This window comes from Macaca nemestrina, chromosome 20, assembly GCF_043159975.1.
Source record: "Macaca nemestrina isolate mMacNem1 chromosome 20, mMacNem.hap1, whole genome shotgun sequence".
Classification (NCBI taxonomy): domain Eukaryota; kingdom Metazoa; phylum Chordata; class Mammalia; order Primates; family Cercopithecidae; genus Macaca; species Macaca nemestrina.
This window is the reverse complement of record NC_092144.1, coordinates 8,721,380-8,748,615: the sequence shown is the minus strand read 5'-3', so window position 1 is coordinate 8,748,615 and position 27,236 is coordinate 8,721,380. Positions and strand designations below refer to the sequence as shown.

General features: G+C 43.0%; 1 protein-coding gene, 2 long non-coding RNA genes and 1 pseudogene across 3 annotated transcripts in view; 2 read left to right on the top strand and 2 right to left on the bottom strand.

The window, feature by feature from the left end:
- The window catches only part of LOC112428595 (uncharacterized), a 92,907-nt gene that overhangs the window by 54,775 nt on the left and 10,896 nt on the right, over positions 1 to 27,236 (bottom strand). The window lies entirely within an intron of this gene.
- Positions 15,301 to 16,239, top strand: OR7D4 (olfactory receptor, family 7, subfamily D, member 4). The gene is given in 1 exon segment (NM_001309002.1): positions 15,301 to 16,239. A coding segment is annotated over 1 exon segment (939 nt).
- LOC139360439 (uncharacterized) overlaps positions 24,969 to 27,236 on the top strand; it is a 37,905-nt gene continuing 35,637 nt past the window's right edge. The window contains exon 1 of the long non-coding RNA XR_011617833.1: positions 24,969 to 25,206. This is a non-coding gene — a long non-coding RNA (uncharacterized lncRNA). The remainder of the gene's footprint in view (positions 25,207 to 27,236) is intronic.
- On the bottom strand, positions 26,050 to 27,232 carry LOC105480856 (olfactory receptor 7E24-like; annotated as a pseudogene).

Genomic DNA, 27,236 nt, shown 5'->3' with positions numbered 1-27,236 from the left:
TGAGCTGAGATCGTGCCACTGCACTCCAGCCTGGGCGACAGAGTGAGACTTTGTCTTAAAAAAAAAAAAAAAAAAAAAAAAGAGAAAAGAAAAAAGAAAGACATGTAAACCCTCTTAGCTGCAGATAACTCACCTCTAAATAAGAGTAGCAAATATTTCCTGCATGGAAAGATTGAAGAGTGAAATTAAATGAGATGATTCACATCATTTTTCTGGTCTGGTTTCTGTGGCATACAACAGCCATATCATAAATGTGAGCTTCTGTTCTTAACAGCGCAATAACCTGCCTTGCATGAGCGTCATTTCTTATTATCCATCTTAAACTGTGTTAACCATCAAGGATGGAATTCTGGTCAAGATGAATAGAACTGTTACCTCTTTTGACTGCCATGCAGCGCTTCTAATTAATGAAGGTTCCTGTGGCTCCTTCCTTCAGAATGCCTGCCAGGTCATTCTTCCAAGAAGAGAAAAAAGCATGTGGACTACATGTGTAAGAGGAGAAAACAAAAGCACACAGCCATTAAAATAAAACCCAAGTCACGTCTGAGTCTGTTCTCGTGTGTACGTGCTTTCCAGTGGGGATGCAGCGTACTAAGGTCAGCGGAGTCGATCATCGACATATGTAATTCACGGATTTGGTTCAAAATATTCAAAACTTATATAAATCATGTCATGCTGGAAAATCAAAAGGCAAATTTAAGATTTGAAAATAAATGATTACATTTACCATGGTAGAAGAAGGGCAGTGTTACTGATGCCTACAGATATTTAATTAATCAAAGACCAGAAAAACATCATAGAAGACCAATTTAGTCTGGGAAGCTGGGTTCTGAAATAGGAATCTTGGAGCTAGGAGAGAAAGATTGGGTCATGATTCAACAGGGGAAGGAAGGAAAGAATAGACAGCGTAGGCTGGGAGGATGAAATGCCTGGTTGCACGTGGCTCAGAGAGCTTAGTAATTGGGATTTGAGAGACCAGTGAGTGGAGAGTGGAGAGTGAGGGTTAGGGGGGTCAGAGTGTGAGCCCCACAAGAGACCATCCTTTGCTCTTTCCTGATGTGCATCTCATGTAGGTAATTTTACATTTATTGGTGGATCTGAGGTTGTGTTTTTTCTTTCCAGAGAGGTACATGGTACCTGTCACTTAGTGAAGTAGTGTCATTTGTTTGGGGTAATACCTCAGGTTTGCTGCCTCACGCCAAGGAAATCAAGGATACAGACGAACAAGAAGTGAGTTTAACAGCAGAGGTTTCATGGATGAAAGAAAGAGAAAAGCTCTGTCCTGCAGAGAGAGAGGGGCTGCCCAGTGGGTCTTCCAGTTCCATAGTGAAATGTATGAATTTTATAGATAAGCTTGAGGAGGTGGTGTCTAATTTACATAGGGTGCAAGGGACTGGTTGGACCAGGTGTGCCATTTACAAAGTGCATGAAGAATCTCTTTTTTTAAATCATAGTATTTTAAGAACGTTTACAGATTTGTGTTGGGCCATATTCAAAGCCATCCTGAGCCAAATGTGGCACACGGGCTGTGGGTTGGATAAGCTTGTTCTATAGTGTCATCTCCACATATTCACCAGAGCAGTCATTTAAAACTAAAATTTCATGTCATTTGCCTGCTCAAAACCCTTCAGTGTTTCCAGTCACCTTCAGAATAAAATCCAAACTTAGCTCAGCCTGTAACATCCTCCCTGATCATGGCTACTTCCCTGACTGACTTCATCTTTCCTGTCTTACTCCTCTCTAGCCAGTCCTGCCTTCTTGCTGAACCCTCCAACATCACTTTTTTCCCACGTGAGTACCTGTGCCCTTGCTGTTCTCTCTGCCTGGGCTGTCCTTCCTCTAGATCTTCCCAAGGTTGTCTTTCTTCATTTGGGTCTCTGTCAAATATCACTGGCCTTGTAAGGCATTGCCTACACAGCTAATCTAACACATCAAACACCTCACATTGCCATGGTCTTTCCCTTCACCCTGCTTCATTTCTCTTCATTTCACTTACCATAACCTGAAATTACAGATGTAATTGTTCACTCCATTAACATGTAAAATACAAAAGAAAGACTTTGTCTTATCCTGGAACTGGGCCTGGCACATAGTAAATTTTCTATAAATATTCATTAAATGAAAAAAATCTCTTTTTTCTTTTTGAGATGAAGTTTCACACTTGTTGCCCAGGCTGGAGCTCAGTGGCGTGATCTCGGCTCACTGCAACCTCCGCCTCCTGGGTTCAAGCGATTCTCCTGCCTCAGCCTCCCATGTAGCTGGGACTACAGGCGCACACCACCGTGCCCGGCTAATTTTTGTATTTTTAGTACAGATGGGGTTTCACCATGTTGGCCAGGATGGTCTCTATCTCCTGACCTCGTGACCCACCCACCTCGGTGTCCCAAACTGCTGGGATTACAGACGTGAGCCACCGCGCCCAGCCATATTGCCTGCTTTTTAATGCGCACATGGCTGACAAAGAAAAGGAAGATGGAGCCTCCGTGTTGAACACTCCTGGCCCCCAGGGAGCCTTTTCCCATCGGCACAGCATTCACCCGTGCAAGCTTGCAGCTTGCTTTTCTATGTCTGCAGCTTGATTTTTCAGGCTGTTCTTTGTTAGAAAAGAAATGATTCTGGGGGATGCTTTTTGTTAAAAGGGAAACTCTTACCAAGGACTCTCTTACCCTCACTAGCTGCCTAAATAATTTCTTTTTAGCTCCTGTATCATTAGTAGGTGTTCAAGAAACACAACTTTGGCAGTGATCTTGACTCACTGTAACCTCCACCTCCCGGGTTCAAGTGATTCTCCTGCAGCAACCTCCCAAGTAGCTGGGACTACAGGCGCACATCATCATGCTCAGCTAATTTTTGTATTTTTGGTAGAGACAGGGTTTCACCATGTTGGCCAGGATGGTCTTGATCACTTGACCTCGTGATCCGCCCACCTCGGCCTCCCAAAGTGCTGGGATTACAGCCTTGAGCCACCGCGCCAGGCCACCAAGGACAATTTAACCCAGTAAAGGAAACCACAGCCAACAGCATAGTCTATATTAAAACACTACAGCATTATCTCAGGCTATGTGCGGTGGCTGACACCTGTAATCCCAGCACTTTGGGAGGCTGAGGTGGGCGGATCACTTGAGGTCAGGAGTTTGAGACCAGCCTGGCCAAAATAGGGTGAAACCCCATCCCTACTAAAAATACAAAAATTAGCTGGTTGTGGTGGTGCAAGCCTGTAATCCCAGCTACCTGGGCGGCTGAGACAAGAGAATCACTTGAAGACGGAGGCAGAGGTTGCAGTGAACCGAGATCATGTCATTGCCCTCCAGCCTGGGCCACAGAGCAAGACTCCATCTCAATCAATCAATCAATCAATCAGTCAATCAACCAACAAACACTACAGCACTCCTCTTAAATTCATGAATAGGCCAAGGCAGTCTACTCAGCATCAATCATTTGAGATTCTCCTGAACATTTAAAGACACTGGTAAAATGAAATAAAGGAAATTGGCCTGAGTTTCAAATGTCAAAAACAGTATTATTTTTTACATGGTACTGTGGACACTGAAGTAAAAAAATAATAATGACAACAATGGTATAGAATTCTTTAGTAATATTTGAAGTCAGATCTGCCAACAGCATAGTAAAATTATAAAAGAAAATCCAATCACATTAGAAACAAAATAGACAATACCTCGGGCAGGACAGGTCTTCAGTGAGTCTCATGAACTGGTGACTGGATTCAGGAAACTTACCAGGAACCTACAGTTTATGGCAGAGAGTGGAGAGGATTTGGAGACCATCAGAAAATCATACATTCAAGGCCTGGGCATTCCAAAGTGTTCCCAGAAAGAGGCTTCAGCTTCCAGAAGGAAAGAAAAGGAACAGAACAAGGGCTGCAAAAGACTGGTCTTGGTAAAAACTAAAGTACCTTTAAAATACAGGAACTTCAAGTCCGAGCGCAATGGCTCACACCTGTAATCCCAGCACTTTGGGAGGCTGAGGCCGGGGGCGGTGGGGGGATCAGCTGAGGTCGGGAGTTCCAGACTAGCCTGACTAACATGGAGAAACTCTATCTCTACTAAAAATAGAAAATTAGCCAGGCGTGGTGGCAGGTGCCTGTAATCCCAGCTACTCAGGAGGTTGAGGCAGGAGGATCACTTGAACCCGAGAGGCAGAGGTTGCAGCAAGCTGAGATCACACCATTGCACTCCAGCTTGGGCAACAAGAGCGAAACTCTGTCTCAAAAACAAAACAAAACTAAACAAAAACCAGGAACTTCATAGACTAAATGAATATGGGACTTTCCAGGCTCATTACTCTAAAGGTACAGCCCAGTACCCACTCTCTCCTCCTCTTACCCTTCTTACCCCAGCAGCCCTTGTTGGGTCACACTGACTCTGATGATTGTCACTGATGCTTTCTCTTCTCCATGGTGTGTCCCTGTTAAACCCAACTGAGTTTTTCCCAAGGCTGGGATCAGAGAATTACACCTGAGGGGTGGCAGGGGCCGGTTTCCATTGCCTCAAGGGTTGAATTCTCAGAGAGCCTCATTAAATACATTGTTCTATTGTTTTTCCACCCTCCAAATAATTCAGCTCCCTTAGGGTGCAAAGAAGATAGCAGAATGGAATTCAGGCAATTTTGCAGTGGTAGTGGGAGATGAATTTATTTTCTCCAAGGAGAAACTCTTTCTTTAGTCGGATTCAAAAGTCACAAGGTATTCCCTAAGGAAAGTTTAATTTCTTTTTTATTTATTTATTTTATTTATTTATTGAGACAGAATCTTGCTCTCTCGCAAGATTGGAATGCAGTGGTATGATCTCAGCTCACTGCAAACTCTGCCTCCCAGGTTCAAGAGATTCTCCTGCCTCAGTCTCCTGAGTAGCTGGAATTACAGGCACTCACCACCATGCCCAGCTAAATTTTGTAGTTTTTTTTTTTAGTAGAGATGGGGTTTCACCATATTGGCCAGGCTGGTCTCTTAACTCCTGACCTCCGGTGATCCACCCGCCTCGGCCTCCCAGAGTGCTAGGATTACAGGCACGAGCCACTGTTCCTGGCAGGAAAGTTTAATTTCTATAAGGAACCAAAACTCAGCAATCTTCTCTCTGGGATGTATCTCCCTTGAAGAAACCCTGATTTTATGGATCCCTTGGTGTCCACAAGGTTACAGAGGCAAAGTGGTCTTCTTGTAAAATTTACTTTTCTTTTAACCACTTTACTGAAGTATGATTGAAACGTAAAACCTGTAGACATTTAATGTAGACAACATGATGAGTCTGGAAACACGCATACATCCTTGAAACCATTACCACCCGTACGGCTAGGGACATATCCATCACCCCTTAAAGTTTCAACTGCCTTTAATATTTTAATGTGTGATAACCAAACATAAGATCTGTCTTTAAGTGTATTTCTCTATACAATACATTATTGCCATCTACAAGCACTGTTTTGTACAGGAGATCTCCACAACTTATTAATCTTGCATCACTAGAGCCCTTTGTGGTTTAACCAACATCTCCCCATTTCCTCCCCTTTTCAGTCCCTGGGATTCACCATCTACTCCAAAGGGGTCCTTCCTGAAGGAAAGCAAATTGGTGAGTGGGTTTTGTCCTGGTGAAAGCACCAACAAAATGAGGAGTGAACAATAGTTTTTGATATTTTGTGGTGACATGGAAGCCTTCGTTGATTTTAGGAAGGGCTTCATTTATTACCTCTAAATAGAAGGGTAGGACAGTAACAGTCCATATGGAGTAGGTGAACAGTGTGTGTAGAGGAAATATAGGTGGCAAATGTACACCAACTATGAAGTTTTTTAGGGAAGGGGAGAGAAGAGAGAAAGCATAGCCTAAAGGGGGCATGGAGTATGGGAGAGTATTTTGAAAAATGTTTTTAATTGGACAATAGGGGAATGTGTTTAATGTCAAAGAGAATAAAAATAATTGATGCAGGTATTTGAATACACAGACACTGACTACAAAATTGGCAGGATGTAATATACACCATAAGACAAAGAGAAATCATAGTGTGCTACATCCCCAATATATAAAATCCATGGGTCCAAAAATCAAGGGTGGACAGTGAGAATGGCTATTACTATTTTTTTTTTTTCAGGTGGAGTCTCATTCTGTCGCCCAGGCTGGAGTGTAGTGGCGCGATCTTGGCTCACTGCAAGCTCCGCCTCCTGGGTTCACGCCATTCTCCTGCCTCAGTCTTGGAATAGTTAGGACTACAGGTGCCCACCACCACGCTTGGCTAATTTTTTGTATTTTTAGTAGAGACGGGGTTTCACCGTGTTATCCAGGATGGTCTCGATCTCCTGACCTCGTGATCTGCCTGCCTTGGCCCCCCAAAGTGCTGGGATTACAGGTGTGAGCCACCGCAACCGGTAAGAATGGCTATTATTAAAAAGTCATAAAATAACAGACGCTGGTGAGGTTGTAGAGAAAAAGGAATGCATATACGCTGTCAGTGGAGGTATAAATTAGTTCATCCATTGTGGAAGACAGTGTGGCGATTCCTCAAAGACCTAAAGACAGAAATACCATTTCACCCAGCAATCCCATTACTGGGTATATACTCAGAGGAATGTGTATCATCAGTCTATAAAGACACATGCATGCATATGTTCACTACAGCACTATTCACAATAGCAAAGGTATGGAACCAACCTAAATGTCCATAGACATTTAGACAGACTGGATAAAGAAAATATGGTACATATATACCATGGAATACTTTGCGGCCATAAAAAAGAATGATATCAGGCCGGGCATGGTGGCTCAATTCTGTAATCCCAGTACTTTGGGAGGCCAAGGTGGGTGGATCACGAGGTCAAGAGATCGAGACCATCCTGACCAACATGGTGAAACCCTGTCTCTACTAAAAATACAAAAATTAGCTGGGCTTGGTGGTGCACACCTGTAGTCCCAGTTTCTCAGGAGGCTGAGGCAGAAGAACAGTTTGAACCCGGAAAGCAGAGGTTGCAGTGAGCCGAGATAGTGCCACTGCACTCCAGCCTGGTGACAGAGCAGGACTCTGGGGAAAAGAAAAAAAAAAAAAAAAAAAAGAATGAGATCAATGTCCTTTGTAGGGACATGGATGGAGCTGGAGGCCATTATCCTTAGCGAAGTAATGCAGAAACAGAAAAGCAAATACCACATGTTCTCACTTATAGGTGAAAGCTAAATGGTGAGAACACATGGACACAGAGAGGGGAACTACACACAGTGGGGCCTTTCAGAGGATGGAGGGTGGGAGGAGGAAGAGGATCAGGAAAAATAACTAATGGGTACTAGGCTTAATAGCTGGGTGATGAAATAATAGTTGGGTACAACAAACCCCCATGACACAAGTTTACCTGCACAAGTAACAAACCTGCACTTGTACCCCTGAACTTGAGATAAAAGTTAAAAAAAAGTCACAGGTAGAAGGTAGAAGGGTCCCTGCCTGATGTTCCTCCCAGGGAGCCACTTGGGGACTTCGTGCTTCTGTTCTCAAGTCTGACTTCCGCAGATTTAGGTCTTGGCTCCTAAAGGCTGTAAAAAGTAAAGTAGAGGCTCCTCTTTCAAAGACTTTCCTCCCCGTCTAATTAGGAATAGTAACTTCTCTTAGAAGCAAAATTTATTCAAAGACCCGTGCAAACATTCTTAAATATCTGCTAGCTGTAATAAAGAAATCAGTGTACTTTATGTTCTTCGCTCCCACAATTTAGCCTAAATATTTGCCCTGCCATGCTTATACTGGTCCAAGCAAGCATTGGTCATAGCCTGTTGTTCTTATTTGAAGGTGTTTTTACCTTTCTCAGCATTCCACAAGTTATTTCCTCCTTCCTTTGTTGTCCTCTGCCTTTGCCTCTTTTTAAAAAGTTCTAAGTTGCTAGCCAATCGGGACAAATACAGAATGTGAGGTCTGGAGGCATCATACTACCTGATTTAAAACTATTTGACAAAGCTCTAATATCCAAAACAGTATGGTGCTGGTATAAAAATGGATACATAGACCAACTGAACAAAATATGAACCCCAGAAATAAATCCATGTATTTATAGCCAACTGATTTTCAACAAAGGTGCCAAGGACTCACAAGGGGGAAAGGGCAGTCTCTTCAATAAATGGTGTTGGGAAAACTGGATATCCACACAGGGAAGAATGAAATTAGATACTTATTTCACACTACATACAAAAATCCATTCAAAATGGATTAAAGTTTTAAATGTAAGACCTAAAATAGAAAAACTAGAAAATAACATAGGAGGAAAAACTCATGACCTTGGTCTGGGCAGCGGTTTTTTTTGGATATGACCTCTGAAGCACAGGCAACAAAAGCAATAGACAAATGGAATTACATTAAACTGTAGCAAAGGAAACAATAGAGTGAAGACACAAACTACAGAATGAAGGAAAATATTTGCAAACTGTACACCTGATATGGGGTTAATATCCAAAATACATACGAAACTCAAACAACTCAATAGGAAGAAAACAAATAACCCAATTTTAAAATGGGCAAAAGATCTGAAAGACATTTGTCGAAAGAAGACACACAGATGGACAACATATATTTTTAAATGGCTTAACATCACTAATCATCAGGGAAATGCAAATCAAAACCACAATGAGATATCGCCTCACTTCATCTAGAATGGCTATTATATTAAAAAGACAAAAGATAGTAAGTGCTGGCGAGGATATGAAGAAAAGGAAACCCTTCTCCACTGTTGGTGGGAATGCAAATTAGTGAAGCCATTATGGAAAACAGTATGGAGGTTCCTCAAAAACTTAAAAATAGAACTACCATATGATCCAACCATCCTACTACTGGGTATATATCGAGAAGAAACAAAGTCAGTGTGTGGAAGGGATATCTGCACTCCCATGTTTATTGGAGCATTATTCACAGTAGCCAAGACACAGAATCAACCTAGTCGTCTGCAAATAAATGAATGGATAAAGAAAATGTGGTATATATACACAATGGAATATGATTCATCCATAAAACAGAAGGAAATCCTGTCATTTGCAACATGGATGAACCCAGAGAACATTGTGTTAAGTGAAATAAGCGAGCCACAGAAAGACAAATGTCACATGATCTCATATGTAGAATCTAACCAAGGTGATCTCAAAGAAATAGAATATAGATTTCAAAGAAGTAGAATATTGGTTACCAGACCCAGAGTGGTTTGGGAATGAGGAGCAGTGTTGGTGTCGTGGAGATGTTAATAAAATAATACAAAATTACACTTATATAAAAGAAGTAAGTTCAAGAGATCTATTGTACAGCAGGATGACTTTAGTTAATGATGACATATGGTATTATTTGAAATGCTATATCCACTCTCTTAGTGGATATTAAGTGTTCTCACCAGAACACTATGTGAGATAATGTATGTTAATTAGATACATTGCATGTCCACAGTGTATATATATTTCCAAATATCAAGTTGTACAAGATACATAATTCTATAATTTAAAAAATATATAAAAATTACTTTGAGAAAAAATATTTAAAAAGAAAGGACATCTTTGTTTCCATAAATTTTTTTTTTTTTTTGAGATGGAGTTTCGCTCTTGTCACCCAGGCTGGAGTGCAATGGTGCTATCTCAGCTCACTGCAACCTCTGCCTCCCAGGTTCAAGTGATTCTCCTTCTTCAGCCTCCCTAGTAGCTGGGACAACAGGCATGCGCTACCTCACCCAGTTAATTTTTGTACTTTTAGTAGAGACGAGGTTTCACCATGTTGGCCAGGATGGTCTCAATCTCTTGACCTCATGATCTGCCTGCCTCAGCCTCCCAAAGTGCTGGGATTACAGGCATGAGCCACCGCGCCTGGCCCGTTTCCACAAATTTTCAATACCAACGGATCCATAAAATCTCCAAAGACTCTTCAAGGGAGGCACATCGCATGGAGATGATTACTGAGTTTCGTTCCTTGCAGAAATTAACCTTTCCTTAGGTGAAAACTTGTGACTTCTAAATTAAACCAGTGAAAAGAATTTCTTCTTGGGGGAAATAAATCCATCATGCCCTACCACTGCCTATTTCGACACAAAATTAACCGAAAATTTTCCATTCTACCATCTTCTTACTACTCAAAGGGAGCTGAACTGTTTGGAGAGTGGAAAGAAAACAGAACAATTTATTTAATTAGGTGCTCTGAGAATTTAGCCCTTGAGACACTGGAAACTTTAAACACGCCCGTTTAAACATGCTCACCTGTAATTCTCTGCTCCCAGCCTTTGGAAAAACCCAGTATGGCTTCCTAGGAACAGATAGTGGAGAAAACTTCAGTGATAACCATCAGAGTTAGTGTGACCCAGTGAGGGCTGGTGGGGTAAGAAGGAAAAGAGGAGAGAGAATGAGTACTAGGCTTTACCTCCACAGTAATGAGACTGGAAAGTCCCATACTTATCGAGTCTATGAAGGTGAAGTCCCTGTGCTTCGATGGTACTTTAGTTTTCACAGAAACCAGTGTTTCCCACCTTCTGTTCTGTTCCCTTCTTGCACCCGTTGGAATCCAGGGCCCGTCTTTAATAAGGTAGCTTCTGAACAGTCTCTAACTCTCCTGCACTCTTTCCTACAAACTTCAGTCTCCTGTTGAATTTCGTACATCCAGTTACTTCTTCATTTAGTACTCACTGAAGATCTACTATGCTCAAGGTATTGTCTCTGTGTTCCTCACGTGATTGGATTTTTCTATTATAGTCTGTATTTTTTCTGGCAGATTATTGGTTACCAGACCCAGAGTGGTTTGGGGATTTGGGGGTAGGGTTGATGTGGTGGAGATGGTGACTTACTTATAGCACTTACTAGTTGTTATGTTGTTGCTATTTCAGCTTAGTATCCACGATATCATATACAAATAATACAATTATTTCTGATATTCAACATGCAGTCCAATTTTTCTCATATTAAAAATCCCTTGGCTGAACATAGTGGCTCACGTCTGTAATTCCATTACTTTGGGAGGCCGAAGCGGGCGGATCACTTGAGGCCAGGACTTCGAGATTAGCCTGGCTAACATGGCGAAACCCCATCTCTACTAAACAGCAACAACAAAATGCCTGACACGTTGGCTTGTGCCTGTAATCCCAGCTACTCGGGAGGCTGAGATGGGAGAATGGCTTGAACCCAGGAGGCAGAGGTTGCAGTGAGCTGAGGTTGCACCCCACACTCCAGCCTGGGTGACAAAGACAGACAATGTCTCAAAAAAAAAAAAAATCCCTTTACATGTTCAAAAAAATGTCAAAAGATTGAAATTGTAGTAGACTGCCTTGGTGTATCCAGGAATTTAAACAGTTCACTGTTTTAACATAGCATATCTTGTTGCCTGTGGTATTAAAACCACCATTGTTTATTGGGTTAAGCAACTGTCCTTGGTTTCTTCCTTTATTGAGAGGATCTGCCCTGATTGAAAACCACATAAAAAGTGATAACCTTTTTCAAATGCACTTTTTCTATTGTGATTATGCTTATGATTTCTCTTTACTGACCTGTTTTTGTGATGCATTATGCAGACGTTCTTACATGAAACCTGCTTCCATTGCTAGAGCTGGTATTACTTCATGAATCATTCTTTTGAAAGATATATGAATGTATGTTATTTACTGTACTATTAAATTTATGTCTATATTCAAACATGTCTTAAACTTGAAAGATTTCTATTTTGTTATAGTTGGCGCTTTGGTCTCAGTCTTTATAGAACATTTCAATTTGTACTTGCTCAGAATCAGTAATGTGTTGGGCACCATGTAAATCCTTGTTAAACAAATGATGAAACGAAATAATTGCAACCACCGTCTAAAACTAAATATAAGCTGACTAGTGTGAGAGGGACAAGGAGGAAGAATATAGGATGTTCTATTTCTAATCGTCAAATACGTATCCCACTTTCATTCTCTTCTCCATCTCACTGGCCTCTCAAATCCCCTTTTACAAGCTTAATAACCCATGGGACAATCTTGAATTCTCTTCTGTCAGCCTAGAAGATTTACTCTGTCATTTCCTTACTCTCCCTAATTAACAATGATTCGGCCAGGTGTAGTAGCTCACATCTGTAACCCCAGCATTTTGGGAGCCCGAGGTGGAAAGATCACTTGGGTCAGGAGTTCGAGACCAGCATGGCCAACAAGGTAAAACCCCATCTCTATTAAAAATACAAAAATTAACTGAGCATGGTGGCACACGCCTATAATCCCAGCTACTCAGGAGGCTGAGGCAGGAGAATCGCTTGAACCTGGGAGGCAGAGGTTGTAGTGAGCAGAGATAGCGCCACTATACTCCAGCCTGGACAACAGATCAAGACTCAGTTTCAAAACAGACAGACAAATAAACAAACCAACCAATGATCCACTCTTCCTCGCTCAGTCCAAATTTTCCTATCTCCGAGAAGCCTCTTCTATCCACTTTCCAGGACTAAAGTTGGTCCTCAGTGATTATTTTCCCGTCTTTAATTAACATTCTCTAGGCATAAATAGTAACAACCTTTTTTCCATCATGAAAAATGCAAACTTGTTTTCAAACTTCAAAGTTGCCCCTTAGTTTTTTAGGATGATTTGATGTATAGAAATTTTAAAATTTTTATATCAAATTTATCCATCACATTCTTGGCGATTCACTGCCCTGATATTAATCCAACGTTCCCACTCGACTGCATGTACACACAAGCACACATTCTCGCAGGCCTTGTCTTTGATTCTAATGGCTGTGTGCCTTTTTTTTCTCCTCTTGTGTATTTAGTCCACAGGCTTTTCTTCTTCTTGGAGGAATTCACTGGGCAGACATTCTTCGAAGCAGGGAAGCACAGGGGTCTTCCTGTGTGGTGGTCACAAGAGGTAACAGACCTGTTTTATTTATAATGATCAGATTTCCATCCTTGATGGCTGCCCCATGTAAGGGGGATATTGATAAATGATAACCATGAAAGACAGATTTATTGTGATGTTAAAAACAAAAGTTCAGGCCAGGCACCGTGGCTCACGCCTGTAATCTCAGCACTTTGGGAGGCCAAGGTGGGCGGATCACTTGAGACCGGGAGTTCAAAACCAACCTGACCAACATGGTGAAACACCATCTCTACTAAAAATACAAAAATTAGCTGGGTATAGTGGTGCATGCCTGTGGTCCCAGCTATGTGGGAGGCTGAGGCACAAGAATCACTTGAACCTAGGAGGCAGAGATTGTAGTGAGCCAACATTGCACCACTGCACTCCAGCCTGGCGACAGTGAGACTCTGTCTCAAAAAAAAAAAAAAAAAGAAAAAGAAAAAGAAAAAAAAAAAAACTTCAAATGTATGAAATATCCATAGTATGACACACAAATCATAGTAGAAAAATGACATGCATCATCTTAATTTTCACTCTTCAATCCTCCCACACAGGGAATATTTACTACTCCTACCATGGAGATGAAGTAGCTGCAACTAAGAGTTCGAATAACTTTCTCAGTGTTACACAATAGTAAGTTGGTGGATTGATATGGTTTGACTGTGTCCCTATACAGTGAACCAGAGGCAGGTTACAGAAGAAATGTAGAATTTCAGTGCCTATAGAGGTGGTCAACCTCTTCATCAGAAGAATGTGAATCAGGGAGACTAAGAAAATGATAAACCAAGATGCCAGAACCCGGAGGCCACAGAGGCAGGAGTTCATGATGACTGTGGGGTGCAGGGGGTGGTAGATCTCATTTTGAATTCCCATGTGTAAGGGGAGGGACCCAGTGGGAGGTAATTGAATCATGGGGGTGGGTCTTTCCCATGCTGTTCTCGCAATAGTAAGTCTCATGAGATCTGATGGTCCTATAAGGGGGAGTTTCTCCACACAAGGTCTCTCTCTTTGCCTGCCACCATCCATGTAAGATGTGACTTGCTCCTCCTTGCCTTCCACCATGATTATGAGGCTTCCCCAGCCAGGTGGAACTGTAAGTCCATTAAACATCTTTCTGTTGTAAACTGCCCAGTCTCAGGTACGTCTTTATCAGCAGAGTGAAAATGGACTAATGCATGGATCAAAATTTTATTCTAAAAAGTCCAATTTCAGAAAATATTTTCCAAATCACAACTCTATACTGTACCTTGAAAGTTATGTATCTAAATTATCATAAAAGGAAAAGATTAATAAGATTTAATAATAACAGTAGCAGTAATGACAGCTATCATTTGTTGTTTTTTTTTTTTTTTTTTTTTTGAGACGGAGTCTTGCTCTGTCCCCCTGGCTGGAGTGCAATGACACTATCTCGGCTCGCTGCAAGCTCCGCCTCCCGGGATCATGCCATTCTCCTGCCTCAGCCTCCTGAGTAGCTGGGACTACAGGCGCCCGCCACCGCGCCTGGCTAATTTTTTTGTATTTTTAGTAGAGACGGGGTTTCACCGTGTTAGCCAGGATGGTCTCGATCTCCTGACCTTGTGATCCGCCCGCCTCGGCCTCCCAAAGTGCTGGGATTACAAGCGTGAGCCACTGCGCCCGGCCCATTTGTTGATATTCTTACTGCGCATATGGCATTTTTAAACCTCAATAAGTTGTATCAATAATTTAAAGGAAGGAAGAAAGCACTGAGAGTTAACTGTAACATCACTTCCAAGCACTGGGTCACAGAATACTGTTTGGGTTGAAAATCCACATCTTAATAACTATTGTACATCTATTAGAATGAAGGAAGCATGGGGATTATCAAGGAAAAGACATGACATACCTTTAGTTATTCTGGAAGATTCACACCAAAGAAGAAATTGATTTAAGTTCATAGATACAAATGGGGGAATTAAAATTGGTGAATAAATGAAAAAAAGTTTTTTTTTTTTTTTTTTTTTTTTTTGAGATGGAGTCTCACTCTGTCACCAGGCTGGAGTGCAGTGCCATGATCTTGACTCACTGCAACCTCCGCCTCCTGGGTTCAAGTGATTCTCCTACTTCAGCCTCCTGAGCAGCTGGGACTACAGACGTACGCCACCACACCCAGCTAATTTTTGTATTTTTAGTAGAGACAGCGATTCACCATACTGGCCAGGATGGTCTCCATCTCTTGACCTCGTGGTCTGCCCACCTTGTCCTCCCAAAGTGCTGGGGTTACAGGCGTGAGCCACTGCACCCGGCCAGAGAGATTGATTTCTAAAAATTAGAGAACAGCTGGATAACTCTTTACAAATAAAAATAGATACCACTTCCTGAGAGATTCACTGTCTTTGGAAGGACTCCAGGAAGGGTGACAAATGTCCATCAGAAGGTGATATTGTAAAGTGATAACAAGCTGAGCTGCCACTTGCTGTTCATTAAATGTTGCTTTTTCCTCCTTCCCCAGCAGATACACCAGCTACATGGAAGCAGAAAACCTTACACAATTATCAGAATTTCTCCTCCTGGGACTCTCAGGTGCTCCTCAACTGCAGCCCGTCCTCTTTGGGCTGTTCCTGTCCATGTACCTGGTCACGGTGCTGGGGAACCTGCTCATCATCCTGGCCGTCAGCTCTGACTCCCACCTCCACACCCCCATGTACTTCTTCCTCTCCAACCTGTCCTTTGTCGACATCTGTTTCATCTCCACCACAGTCCCCAAGATGCTGGTGAATATCCAGGCACAGAGCAAACACATCTCCTACGTGAGGTGCCTCACTCAGGTGTATTTTTTAATGATGTTTGCCGGAATGGATAATTTCCTACTGGTCGTGATGGCCTATGACCGGTTTGTGGCCATCTGCCACCCCCTGCACTACACGGTCATCATGAACCCCTGCCTCTGTGGCCGCCTGGTTCTGGCATCTTGGTACATCATTTTCTGGGTCTCCCTGGTTCATCTTCTACTGATGAAGAGGTTGGCCTTCTCCACAGGCACTGAGATTCCGCATTTCTTCTGTGAACTGGCTCAGGTCCTCAAGATGGCCCACTCTGATACTCTCCTTGTTAACATTGTCTTGTATGTGGCCACGGCACTGCTGGGTGTGTTTCCTGTAGCTGGGATCCTCATCTCCTACTTTCAGATCGTCTCCTCCTTAATGAGGATGTCCTCCACCGAGGGCAAGTACAAAGCCTTTTCCACCTGTGGGTCTCACCTCTGTGTGGTCTCCTTGTTCTATGGAACAGGACTTGGGGTCTATCTCAGTTCTGCTGTGACCCATTCTTCCCAGAGCAGCTCCATGGCCTCAGTGATGTATACCATGGTCACCCCCATGCTGAACCCCTTCATCTATAGCCTGAGGAACAAGGATGTGAAGGGGGCCCTGGGGAGACTCCTCAGCAGGGCAGCCTCTTGTCCATGACAAATGAGGGCCTCAGAACTAAGAGGACACTGCATACCCATAAGGCAAATGTTGTGGGTTTAAATATCCGGCTCTTTTTCTCTTTTAAAAGATGTGCTTGATGTGGTTTTTTGTTGTTGTTGTTGCTTTGTTTTTTTTTGTTGTTTTTGAGATGGAGTCTCCCTTTGTCGCCCAGGCTAGAGTGCAGTGGCGCAATCTCGGCTCACTGCAACCTCCACCTCCTAGGTTGAAGCAATTCTCCTTCCTCAGCCTCTTGAGTATCCGAGATTACAGGCGTGTGCCACCATACCCAAACTGATTTTTGTATTTTTAGTTGAGACAGTGTTTCACCATATTGTTCAGGCTGGTCTTGAACTCCTGACCTCGTGATCTGCCCATCTCAGCCTCCCAAAGTGCTAGGATTACAGGAGAGAGCTGTTGTGCCTTGCCGATGTGTTTTTTTTTTAAATCAAAAACAGCTGTGACTTTGCTTTTGTTTTTGTGTTAGTTTCTCCTAAAAACTCCCTCTGTAAGCCCTTTTTGACTTTTCTTTCCTAGATGCTTCCCATAAAGTTCCATCTTTGATCAATTTTCTTACCACCCTTTCTGAGACTTCTAATTTGGTGTGTATAGCACTTCCAATATCAAGTGCCTACCTGGTTTCCTCAAAGTATAGTTTTTTTCTTGTCCTCTGGATAGGAAATAAAACGAAAATCATAGTCATATAAAAAAAATGTTTACAATACTGGGACAGTGCTTATTGCTTTAGATGTGTAATGGTATTCAATCCTGAAAATATTTCATGAGAAATTTTGTCTCATTCACTGTATTTCTCAGAGGAGGAGACTGAGATGGAGGTAGAGTATATCCTAACAATCTGATACTTTGCCCACACTTCTAACTTCGCCATCCTACTTTCCATAAAAACAGTGATATAAAATTATTGGGGCACAGTGGCTCACACCTATCTTCCCAGCTACTTGGAGGGCTGAGGCAACAGAATCACTTGAGCCTACGAGTTTGAGGTTGTAGTGAGCTATGATCATGGCACTGCAACCCAGCCTGGGACCCAGCCTGGGTGACAGAGCAAGACCCTGTCTCTCAAACCAAAAGCAAACACAAAAGCAAAGAATGATGATGTGATTTTCAACTTCAAATTAGGACTCTACATTTTGAAAGCTGGTTGGGTCAAATGGTTCATAGTCATATATTGCCCAGAATGACTCAGACGTGCTATCCCTTTGAAATACAAGCCCTATAAGCCCACAGAAATCAGTCGTGGAGTCTGGGAGCACAAACCCCTTAGGTGTCTCACTACAGGTGATGTTAGGCAGGGCCAATCTTGTTCCAACTCTTGATTTGTGGGCCGACGTATTCGATATCATAAAGATATCATCATTTTGATAATATCAAAAGATATCACTTTTCACTGATTTTGGAATGCATACTAATCTTAATTTGCATCCTGCAAATTTGGTAGCCAGTATTTTCAGTTTATTCAAATACCTGCAATAAATATTTGTCTTTGAAATAAAACTCATGTGGCAGAGGTTGCAGTGAGCCGAGATTGTGCCACTGCACTCCAACCTGGGCGACAGAGCAAGACTCTAATAAAATAAAATAAAAAATAACTTAGAAAGTATAATTGCATTGTTTGTAACTCTAAAGATAGTTGAATGATGAATACCTCATTCTCCACAATGTGGTTATTTCACATTGCATTCCTGTATCAAAATATTTCATCTACCTCATACCTATATACAGCTACTATCTATGCACAAAAATTAAAAATGTTTAAAAAACATTTTTAGGCCGGGCGCGGTGGCTCAAGCCTGTAATCCCAGCACTTTGGGAGGCCGAGACGGGCGGATCACGAGGTCAGGAGATCAAGACCATCCTGGCTAACACGGTGAAACCCCGTCTCTACTAAAAAATACAAAAAATTAGCCGGGCGAGGTGGCGGCGCCTGTAGTCCCAGCTACTCGGGAGGCTGAGGCAGGAGAATGGCCCGAACCCGGGAGGCGGAGCTTGCAGTGAGCTGAGATCCGGCCACTGCACTCCAGCCTGGGTGACAGAGCGAGACTCCGTCTCAAAAAAAAAAAAAAAAAAAACATTTTTAAAGAAAAATAAAAGTGGAAGAGAAGTGAATGACCACTGAAGGAACAGAGCTTCCTCTTCTCATTAAAATCTCTTCTGTCCTCTGCGTTCCCACCACCAAGTTACAGAGATGATAACCACATCAGATTCTTTTAGTTTTAAAATGTAATGGGAGTCTCTTACATCTGCAAATCCATGGAATGAACCATGTAAACAAAGAAGTAGGCCTTCTATGAGAAAAATACGTTGCTATTTTTTCTTTTTTTTTTTTTTTTTGAGGTGGGAGTCTTGCTCCGTTGCCCAGGCTAGAGTGCAGTGGCATGATCTCAGCTTACTGCAACCTCCATCTGCTGGGTTCAAGCAATTCTCCTGCCTCAGCCTCCCAAGTAACTGGGATTAAAGGCGTGCACCACCATGCCCGGCTAATCTTCTGTATTTTTAATAGAGACAGGGTTTCACCATGCTGACCAGGCTGGTCTCGAACTCCTGACCTTGTGATCCACCCACCTCAGCCTCCCAAAGTGCTGGGATTACAGGCATGACCCACCACGCCCCGCCGCTGCTTTCATTCTTGAGGCTCAGATTTATGTTTCTAAGGAGGACTTTCTATTTTACTTACTTTACTTACTATTTTACCTTCTACACTCTTTTGTGATTTGAGATTTTATGCATTGGCAATTTATGTTTTTGCTAAATCGGATAAGACCCTAATTCTTTCTGTCTGATTGATCTATGTTGGTATGTAAGAAACTGCTGATTTTTGCACCCTAACTTGGTCACAATATATAGCACTTAAGCATTTCCCCGTATCTAACAAGACTGCAATCAGATGTCAGCCAGGGTTGCAGTCATCTCAGGGATTGACTGGAGAGGATCTGCTGTGAAGCTCACTCACATGGGTGTTGGCAGTGTTTAGGTTCTTGCAGGATGATGGCCTAAGGCCCTTCAGTTTGTTGCCACAAGGGACTCTCATGGGCAGCTCACATATGCCAGCTGAGTTGTCACTGCAGGGAAGCAGGAGACAGAGCAACAGAGGCCAGGCCTATCCTTCTACCAGGACGTGGGTCTCTAAGCCCCCAAGACCATGGAGATTTCCCTCTGCCTTCCAGTAGAGTTCCTCACCATTCAAGACATTGTACTGTCGGCTGGGCGCGGTGGCTCAAGCCTGTAATCCCAGCACTTTGGGAGGCCGAGGCGGGTGGATCACGAGGTCAGGAGATTGAGACCATCCTGGCTAACATGGTGAAACCCCGTCTCTACAAAAAAATACAAAAAATTAGCCGGGCGAGGCAGTGGGTGCCTGTAGTCCCAGCTACTAGGGAGGCTGAGGCAGGAGAATGGCGTGAACCTGGGAGGCGGAGCTTGCAGTGAGCTGAGATCATGCCACTGCACTCCAGCCTGGGCGACACAGTGAGACTCCGTCTTGGGGGAAAAAAAAAAAAAAGACATTGTACTGTCAGAAAAATTCCATGTAGAACTGGCAGATGGACATGTCTTCCTCTCCTCTGCACTGGATATTTCTACAGACTTAACAATGCTCTCCTGGACCTTCAAGACAAAATAAGCCACCCTGGTTCCCCTTCCCCACAAGCTCTCAGCCCAGCATCACAATAAGCTGCAGCAATTCTGCACCTAAATTCAGCAAGTGTCCCTAGCAGCTTCTGATTGTTGCTCATCAAGAAAGTGCTTATCTGACTTCAGGCGGAGAATCCCCCTGGTGTAGACTCTGTGTTGTGTGTGTGTGTGTATGTGAGATCACCTCGTGAATTCTTTAATGAAATGTACTTTCTTTTGGCCTGCCTTTATTCAAGTAGATAAAATAGGTTGTGTGGAAGTTATGGAGTTTTTGTTTTGTTTTGTTTTGAGATGTCTTGCTCTGTTGCCCAAGCTGCACAGAAGCAGCACAGTCATAGCTCACTGCAGCCTTGAATTCCTGGGCCCAAGCAATCCCCCTGTGCCACCATGTCCAGGTAATTTTATTATTTTCTTGAAGAGATGGAATCTTGCTATGTTGCCCAGGCTGGTCTTGAACTTCTGGTCTCAAGTGACCCTCCTACTTCAGCCTCCCAAAGCGGTGGGATTATAGGTGTGAGCCACCATGCCCAGCCAGATATTGTGGTTCTCTATTATCTTTCACATTCTACCCATGGCTCAGTGGTATCTGGGTGAGGAACTCAACAATATTTGTCATTGACTGATGTAATAAATATAAGTATATATTCCAACAAGTTGAATGTGGAAGAAAGGACGCTAATTTGTCAGTGTATCAATAAATACTAAGTAAATATGGGGGCACAAATGATCAAATGACAGGAATGTAGAGATAAATTGGATCAGAAGATGCTAGGAGTTGGCAGCTTTTAAAGTGTTTGGGTAGTAGCAAAAATAGTGTTCTAATCAGTACATTTGATATGTCTCCTCAGACAGCCTCTCAGTTAAGTTCTTATCACAACTCTACACATGAACTTGTTCAATAGAAAACATGTTTTGTTTTAGCCGGGCGTGGTGGCTCACGCCTGTAATCACACCACTTTGGGAGGCTGAGGCTGGCGGATCACAAGGTCAGGAGTTCGAGACCAGCCTGACCAATATGGTGAAACCCTGTCTCTAATAAAAATACAAAAATTAGCCGGGCATGGTGGCGCACAGCTGTAGTCCCAGCTACTTGAGAGGCTGAAGCAGGAGAATTGCTTGAACCCGGGAGACAGAGGTTGCGGTGAGATGAGATTATGCCACTGCACCCCAGCCTGGGCAACAGAGCTAGACTGTGTCTAAAAAACAACAACAAAAAAAGAAGTATGTTTTGTTTTATACTCAAGGTCACAGTTTGTAATATCCAGTCACTTGTATATTCTGAGAATACTCATTTAAAATTAACTTTTTAAATTTTTTAAAAACTGTAGCGACAGGGTCTCACTATGTAGCCAAGGCTGGTCTCAAACATCTGCCTGAAACTTTCCTCCCAAATCAGCCTCCCAAAGTGCGGGATGACAGGCATGAGCCACCATGCCAGGCCCAAAAATTAACTTCCTCAATGTTAACTTTAATAATAGGGGCTATCATTTCAAGGGAAACTAACATTTGACTGGTTAATGGCACCATGACATAAAATCATTGCACGGCCTTGGAAGAAAAGATCATTTAGTTTACTGCTGAGGAACATGGGGCTCAGAAAGGACTGTGAGTTACCAAAAGTCCCATGTTTAAGAGCCCAGTAGGTGAGTGACGTAGGCTCCGCAAATCCCACGTATTTTCTACCATCTGCATATTCTCTCCCAATTGAAGTTTGTCACATTGCTTTTGGTTGGCTACTGTGAACCACCCAAACATTTCCCATCACAAGGTATTAATCCATCATAGCACTCTTCTAAATATTAAAAGTGCCAACAAAGCATTACCAGTGGGGAGAGTCCACCACGTGACATCAAACAGCAGCATTAGACCAGGCACGGTGGCTCACGCCTGTAGTCCCAGCACTTTGGGAGGCCAAGGTGGGTGGCTCAACTGAGGTCAGGAGTTTGAGACCAACCTGGCCAAACACGGCAAAACCCCATGTCTACTAAAAATACAACAATTAGCCGGCCATGATGGTGCATGCCTGTAGTCCCAGCTACTCGGGAGGCTGAGGCAGGAGAATCGCTGGAGCCCAGGAGGTGGAGGTTGCAGTGAGCCAAGATCATGCCATTGCATTCCAGCCTGGGCAACAAAGCAAGACTCTGTCTCAAAAAGAAAAAAAAAAAAAAAAAAAAAGAAAAAAAACAACCAGCATTAGTGTCCCACTTACCAAATTCTTTGACTATCCTTTAGGTGAAATAAAAGAGCTAATGTTTGCTGGTGACATGGACTTCTGGTAGCTCAGGGTAAAGTAAAAGAAGAAAACCTTGAAATTATTTATGAAATTGGTGATTTAACAATCCCTAGACATCATTAGAGTCACACAGCAACTGGAAATAGGGCACTACCACTTAAACTTCAGTTGGACACTCTTCACAAAGACATATTTTAAAAGCAGTTTCCTTTCATCAGCACATTTTAAAAAATATTCTGCTTGCAGACAACTCCAACGTACTTTTGTTCCTCAGTCAAGGTTCGGTCAGGAATAGAAATCAGGGCTGGGCGCGTGGCTCACACTTGTAAAGCCAGCACTTTGGGAGGCTGAGACAAGTGGATCACCTGAGGTCGGAAGTTCCAGATAAGCCTGGCCAACAATGGCGAAACCCCATCTCTACTAAAAATACAAAAATTAGCCAGGCATGGTGGTGGGCACTTGGAATCTCTGCTACATGGGAAGCTGAGGCAGGAGAATGGCTTGAACCTGGGAGGCAGAGGCTGCAGTGAGCCGAGATCATGCCACTGCACTCCAGCCTGGGTAACAAGAGTAAAACTCTGTCTCAAAAAAAAAAAAAAAAAAAAAAAAAAAAAAAAAAAAAAAAGAATAGAAACTAATCTAGTTATTTTAATGAAGAGAATTGAACAGAGGGAGTTGGCTGGATTGTTACTGCAGGACAAAGGCAAAAGGATACAATGTAGTAACAGAGACAGTAACCGAAGGCAGCAGCCTCTGAACACTGACGCAGACATAGGGGTGTACTAGAAGGTGGTCGTGAAGTATACCTAACTTTCAGTGTAGTGAAATTTAGTGTTCATGAAAGTCTGTAACAAGAACACCAGGTGGAAAATACAGCAGTAACTTCAAGAGCCCCAACCTAGCATGAAACAGCTGAGTGGAGAAAGGTGGGAAGGGAACAAAAATAATGCCTTAGAAACCAGAATAATGAGACCACCACAAATCTTCTCTCCTAGCTACTTTGAAATATGCAATCAATTACCACTAACTAGAATTCCCCTACTGTATTACGAAACGCTAGAACTTCTTATATCTAACTGCATTTTTGTACCCTGTAAACATATCTTCATGCTCCACTCCCTTCCTTCCCTTACCAGCCTCTAGTAATTACCATTCTACTTTATACCTTCACGAGATTCACGTTTTTAGTTCGTAAGAGTGGGAACATGCAACATTTGTCTTTTCATGCCTGGCTTATTTCACTTAAATGAATGACTTTGTTTCATCCATGTTGCTGCAAATGACTTTCATTTTTTTTTTTTTGAGATGCAGTCTCACTGTGTTGCCCAGGCTGGAGTGCAGTGGCGCCATCTCGGCTCACTGCAAGCTCCGCCTCCTGGGTTCACGCCATTCTCCTGCCTCAGCCTCCCAAGTAGCTGGGACTACAGGCGTCCACCACCACGCCCAGCTAATTTTTTGTATTTTTTTTTTTAGTAGAGACAGAGTTTCACTGTGTTAGCCAGGATGGTCTCGATCTACTGATCTCACAATCCACCCGCCTCGGCCTCCCAAAGTGCTGGGATTACAGGCGAGAGCCACCATGCCTGGCTGACTCACTTTCATTTCTTAAAGGCTGAATGGTATACCTTTGTGTATCTATCCCATACTTCATAAAAAATGAAAGAAAAGGCCGGGCGTGGTGGCTCAAGCCTGTAATCCCAGCACTTTGGGAGGCTGAGGCGGGCGGATCACAAGGTCAGGAGATCGAGACCACAGTGAAACCCCGTCTCTACTAAAAATACAAAAAATTAGCCGGGCGCGGTGGCGGGCGCCTGTAGTCCCAGCTACTCAGGAGGCTGAGGCAGGAGAATGGCGGGAACCCGGGAGGCGGAGCTTGCAGTGAGCCGAGATCGCGCCACTGCACTCCAGCCTGGGCAACAGCGTGAGACTCCGTCTCAAAAAAAAAAAAAAAAAAAAAAAAAAAAAAGAAAGAAAAATAAGCAAATTTTAAAAAATCAGTGATAGCATGTGAAGTTTTAGGGACGTTGTTACCATGTTATCCTTTTCTATTTTCCCTTTTAGTATGCACAAGAGTGAAATTCAAAGAAAATCTGTATGTATATAAATCAACGTTTTCAACAAATTCCAAGTGCTTACTAAAAATACCCAGCATCATGACAATCTGTATATTGCTGGATAATGAATTTGAAGAAGACAGTTGAAGAAAATCACATTGTCTAGTGCTGCAATCAGCTCTTTTGTACCTTACCTATATGAGCGTGATCCCTTGAGGAAGTTCGTCTGAACCATCACTGGTGCTTTTAAAACTTCTCAGACCCACACAGGTTTAAGTAAATCAAAATCTCTGGGTAAGAGAGCCCGGCCATCAGCATTTGTAAGCTCCCCAGGTGAGGTCAATAAAAGCCAAGATTGAGGACTGGTGATTGAGTTCGCCATATACAGCCTGCTTAAAGTGATTTTATAGATGCAATATGTAAACAATTTCCACATGAACTGTGAAAATTAAATTTGAAGTACAGTAAGTCCTCAATTAACACCTTTAATATGTTTTTGGAAACTTAAGTGAAATGATTTATAATGAAACTTTTTTCCTCATCAACAGTATAACTAACGGACTTTGAACAAAACGATTTTACTTGAGGACCTGCTGTACATCATTTCCTTAAGGTAGCAGTTTCCAAGATGCTATTGACTTTAAACAAGGACTTCTTATATATAAAAACAGGGTTGTGATTTCACCTAGATACCAGGGTCATTGCTCAGAAACTAAAGGAGGCTGTCCAGGTATATTGGATTCAGCCATGAATATTTGCAATGAACAAAGAATTCCAGAATACCTTCACATTCCAATTAAAGATGAAACAATGGAAGCGATATTCACATGTAGGGACCCAGCCTTACAGGGTCTGTGGGTCTTTCTCCCCATGTGCGGAGACAAGAGATCATAAAGACACAAGACAGAGAGATGAAAAGACAGCTGGGCCCAGAGACCGGCAGTGGCCCCGAATGCCTGGCTGTGCTGTTATCTATTGGATACAAGACTAGGGGGCAGAGTAAGGAGTGTGAGCCATCACCAATGATCGGTAATGTCACATGGGTCACGTGTCCACTGGACAGGGGGCCCTTCCCTGTTTGGCAGCCAAGGCAGAGAGAGGACAGCTTGCGCCATTATTTCTACATTTCAGAGACTTTTAGTACTTTCACTAATTCTGCTACTACTATCTAGAAGGCAGAGCCAGGTGTACAGCATGGAACATGAAAGCGGACCAAGAGCGTGACCACTGAAGCACAGCATCACAGGGAGACGGTTAGGCCTCAGGATGGCTGCGGGGGATCTGATGTCAGACCCTCCACAAGAGGTGGTGGAGCAGAGTCTTCTGTCAACTCCCCCCACCCCGGGAAAGGGAGACTCCTAAGTAACAGGGGCTGCTAAGTAACAGGGGCTTTTTCCTAAGTAACAGGGGCTGCTAAGTAACAGGGGCTTTTTCTAGGCACTGACACTACCGCTAGACCAAGGAGCCCTCTAGTGGCCGTGCCTGGGCATAACAGAAGGCTCACACTCTTGGTCTTGTGGTCACCAAGAAGTGACCAGAAGGTCACCACTTGGTCTTCTGGTCACTTCTTGGTCTTCTAGTCACTTCTCCCCATGTCCCTTCAGCTCCTATCTCTGTATGACCTGGTTTTTCCTAGGTTATGATTGCAGAGCAAGGATTATTATAATATTGGAGTAAAGAGTAATTGCTACAAACTAATGATTAATGATATTTATATATAATTATATCTATGATCTCTATCTAGTATAACTATTCTTATATTTTTTCTTTATTATACTGGAACAGCTCCTGCCCTCGGTCTCTTGCCTGGGCACCTGGGTAGCTTGCCGCCCACATTCACATATGAAACGTGGAGAGAAATTGAACCTATCAATCAACAAATACAATGTAACGAAGGGGGAAAGATTTAAAGGTTTTGATATTTTGTGTCAAAGCTCTGCCTTTTCCAACCAATACTACAAAAAAGATGGAACAGATAAGATTACATTATTCTGCCTTGCAGCCTCCACAGGGCACTCTGAATGTCCCTGTTTCTCAGACTGTAGATGAAGGGGTTCAGCATTGGGGTGATTACCATGTACATCACTGAGACCGCTGCACCCTTCCTGGGGGAGAGACAGCTGAACTGAGGTACCCTCCAAGGGCTGTTCCATAAAATAAGCAAACAACTGAAAGGTGAGAGCTGCAGGTGGAGAAGGCTTTATACCTCCCACCTGCAAAGAGAACTCTTGGAATGGAGGAAACAATTTTATAGCAAGAGAAAAGGATCCCTGAGAGAGGAAGAAAACCAAATACAGCACCAATAAAATATACGACCATGTTATTAATGGAGGTGTCAGAGCAGGCTAGGTTGAGAAGTTGAGAAGGGTCACAGAAAAAATTAGAGATTTCCACATCGTTGAAGCAGGTAAGTTGTAACACAATCAAATTGTGTAGCTGGGAATCCAATAGGCTAAGAAGACACCAAAACTAAAAAGCCACAAAGGCGTGGGTTCATGATGACTGGGTAGTGTAGGGGGTGACAGATGGCCACAAACCGGTCATAGGCCAACACAGCCAGGAGCAGACTTTCCATACATGTGAAAAGGATCGAAAAAGACATCTGAATCAGGCAGCCCACGTAAGAGATGAGTCTGCTGTGAGCCTGGATGTTCATCAACATCTTGGGGACTGTAGTGGAGGCAAAACCGTTGTCAGCCAAAGACAGGGTGGAGAGGAAGAAGTACATGGGGGTGTGGAGGTGGGAGTCAGAGCCGACGGCCAAGATGATGAGCAGGTTCCCCAGCACCGTGACCAGGTACATGGACAGGAACAGCCCAGTGAGGACAGGCTGCAGTTCTGGATCATCTGGGAGTCCCAGGAGCAGGAATTCTAAGACACCTGTTAGATTCTCTGGCTCTGTGTATCTTGGACACAATTGAGAAGAGGAGAACCGGAAGGAAGGAAAGAACAAAATCAGAACCCAGCACTGGGTCTCTATTTTAGATACAAGAAATTTACAATTAATGTTTTCACATTTGAGGATCATACACCCTCAGCCATATTGAAAACCCTAATTT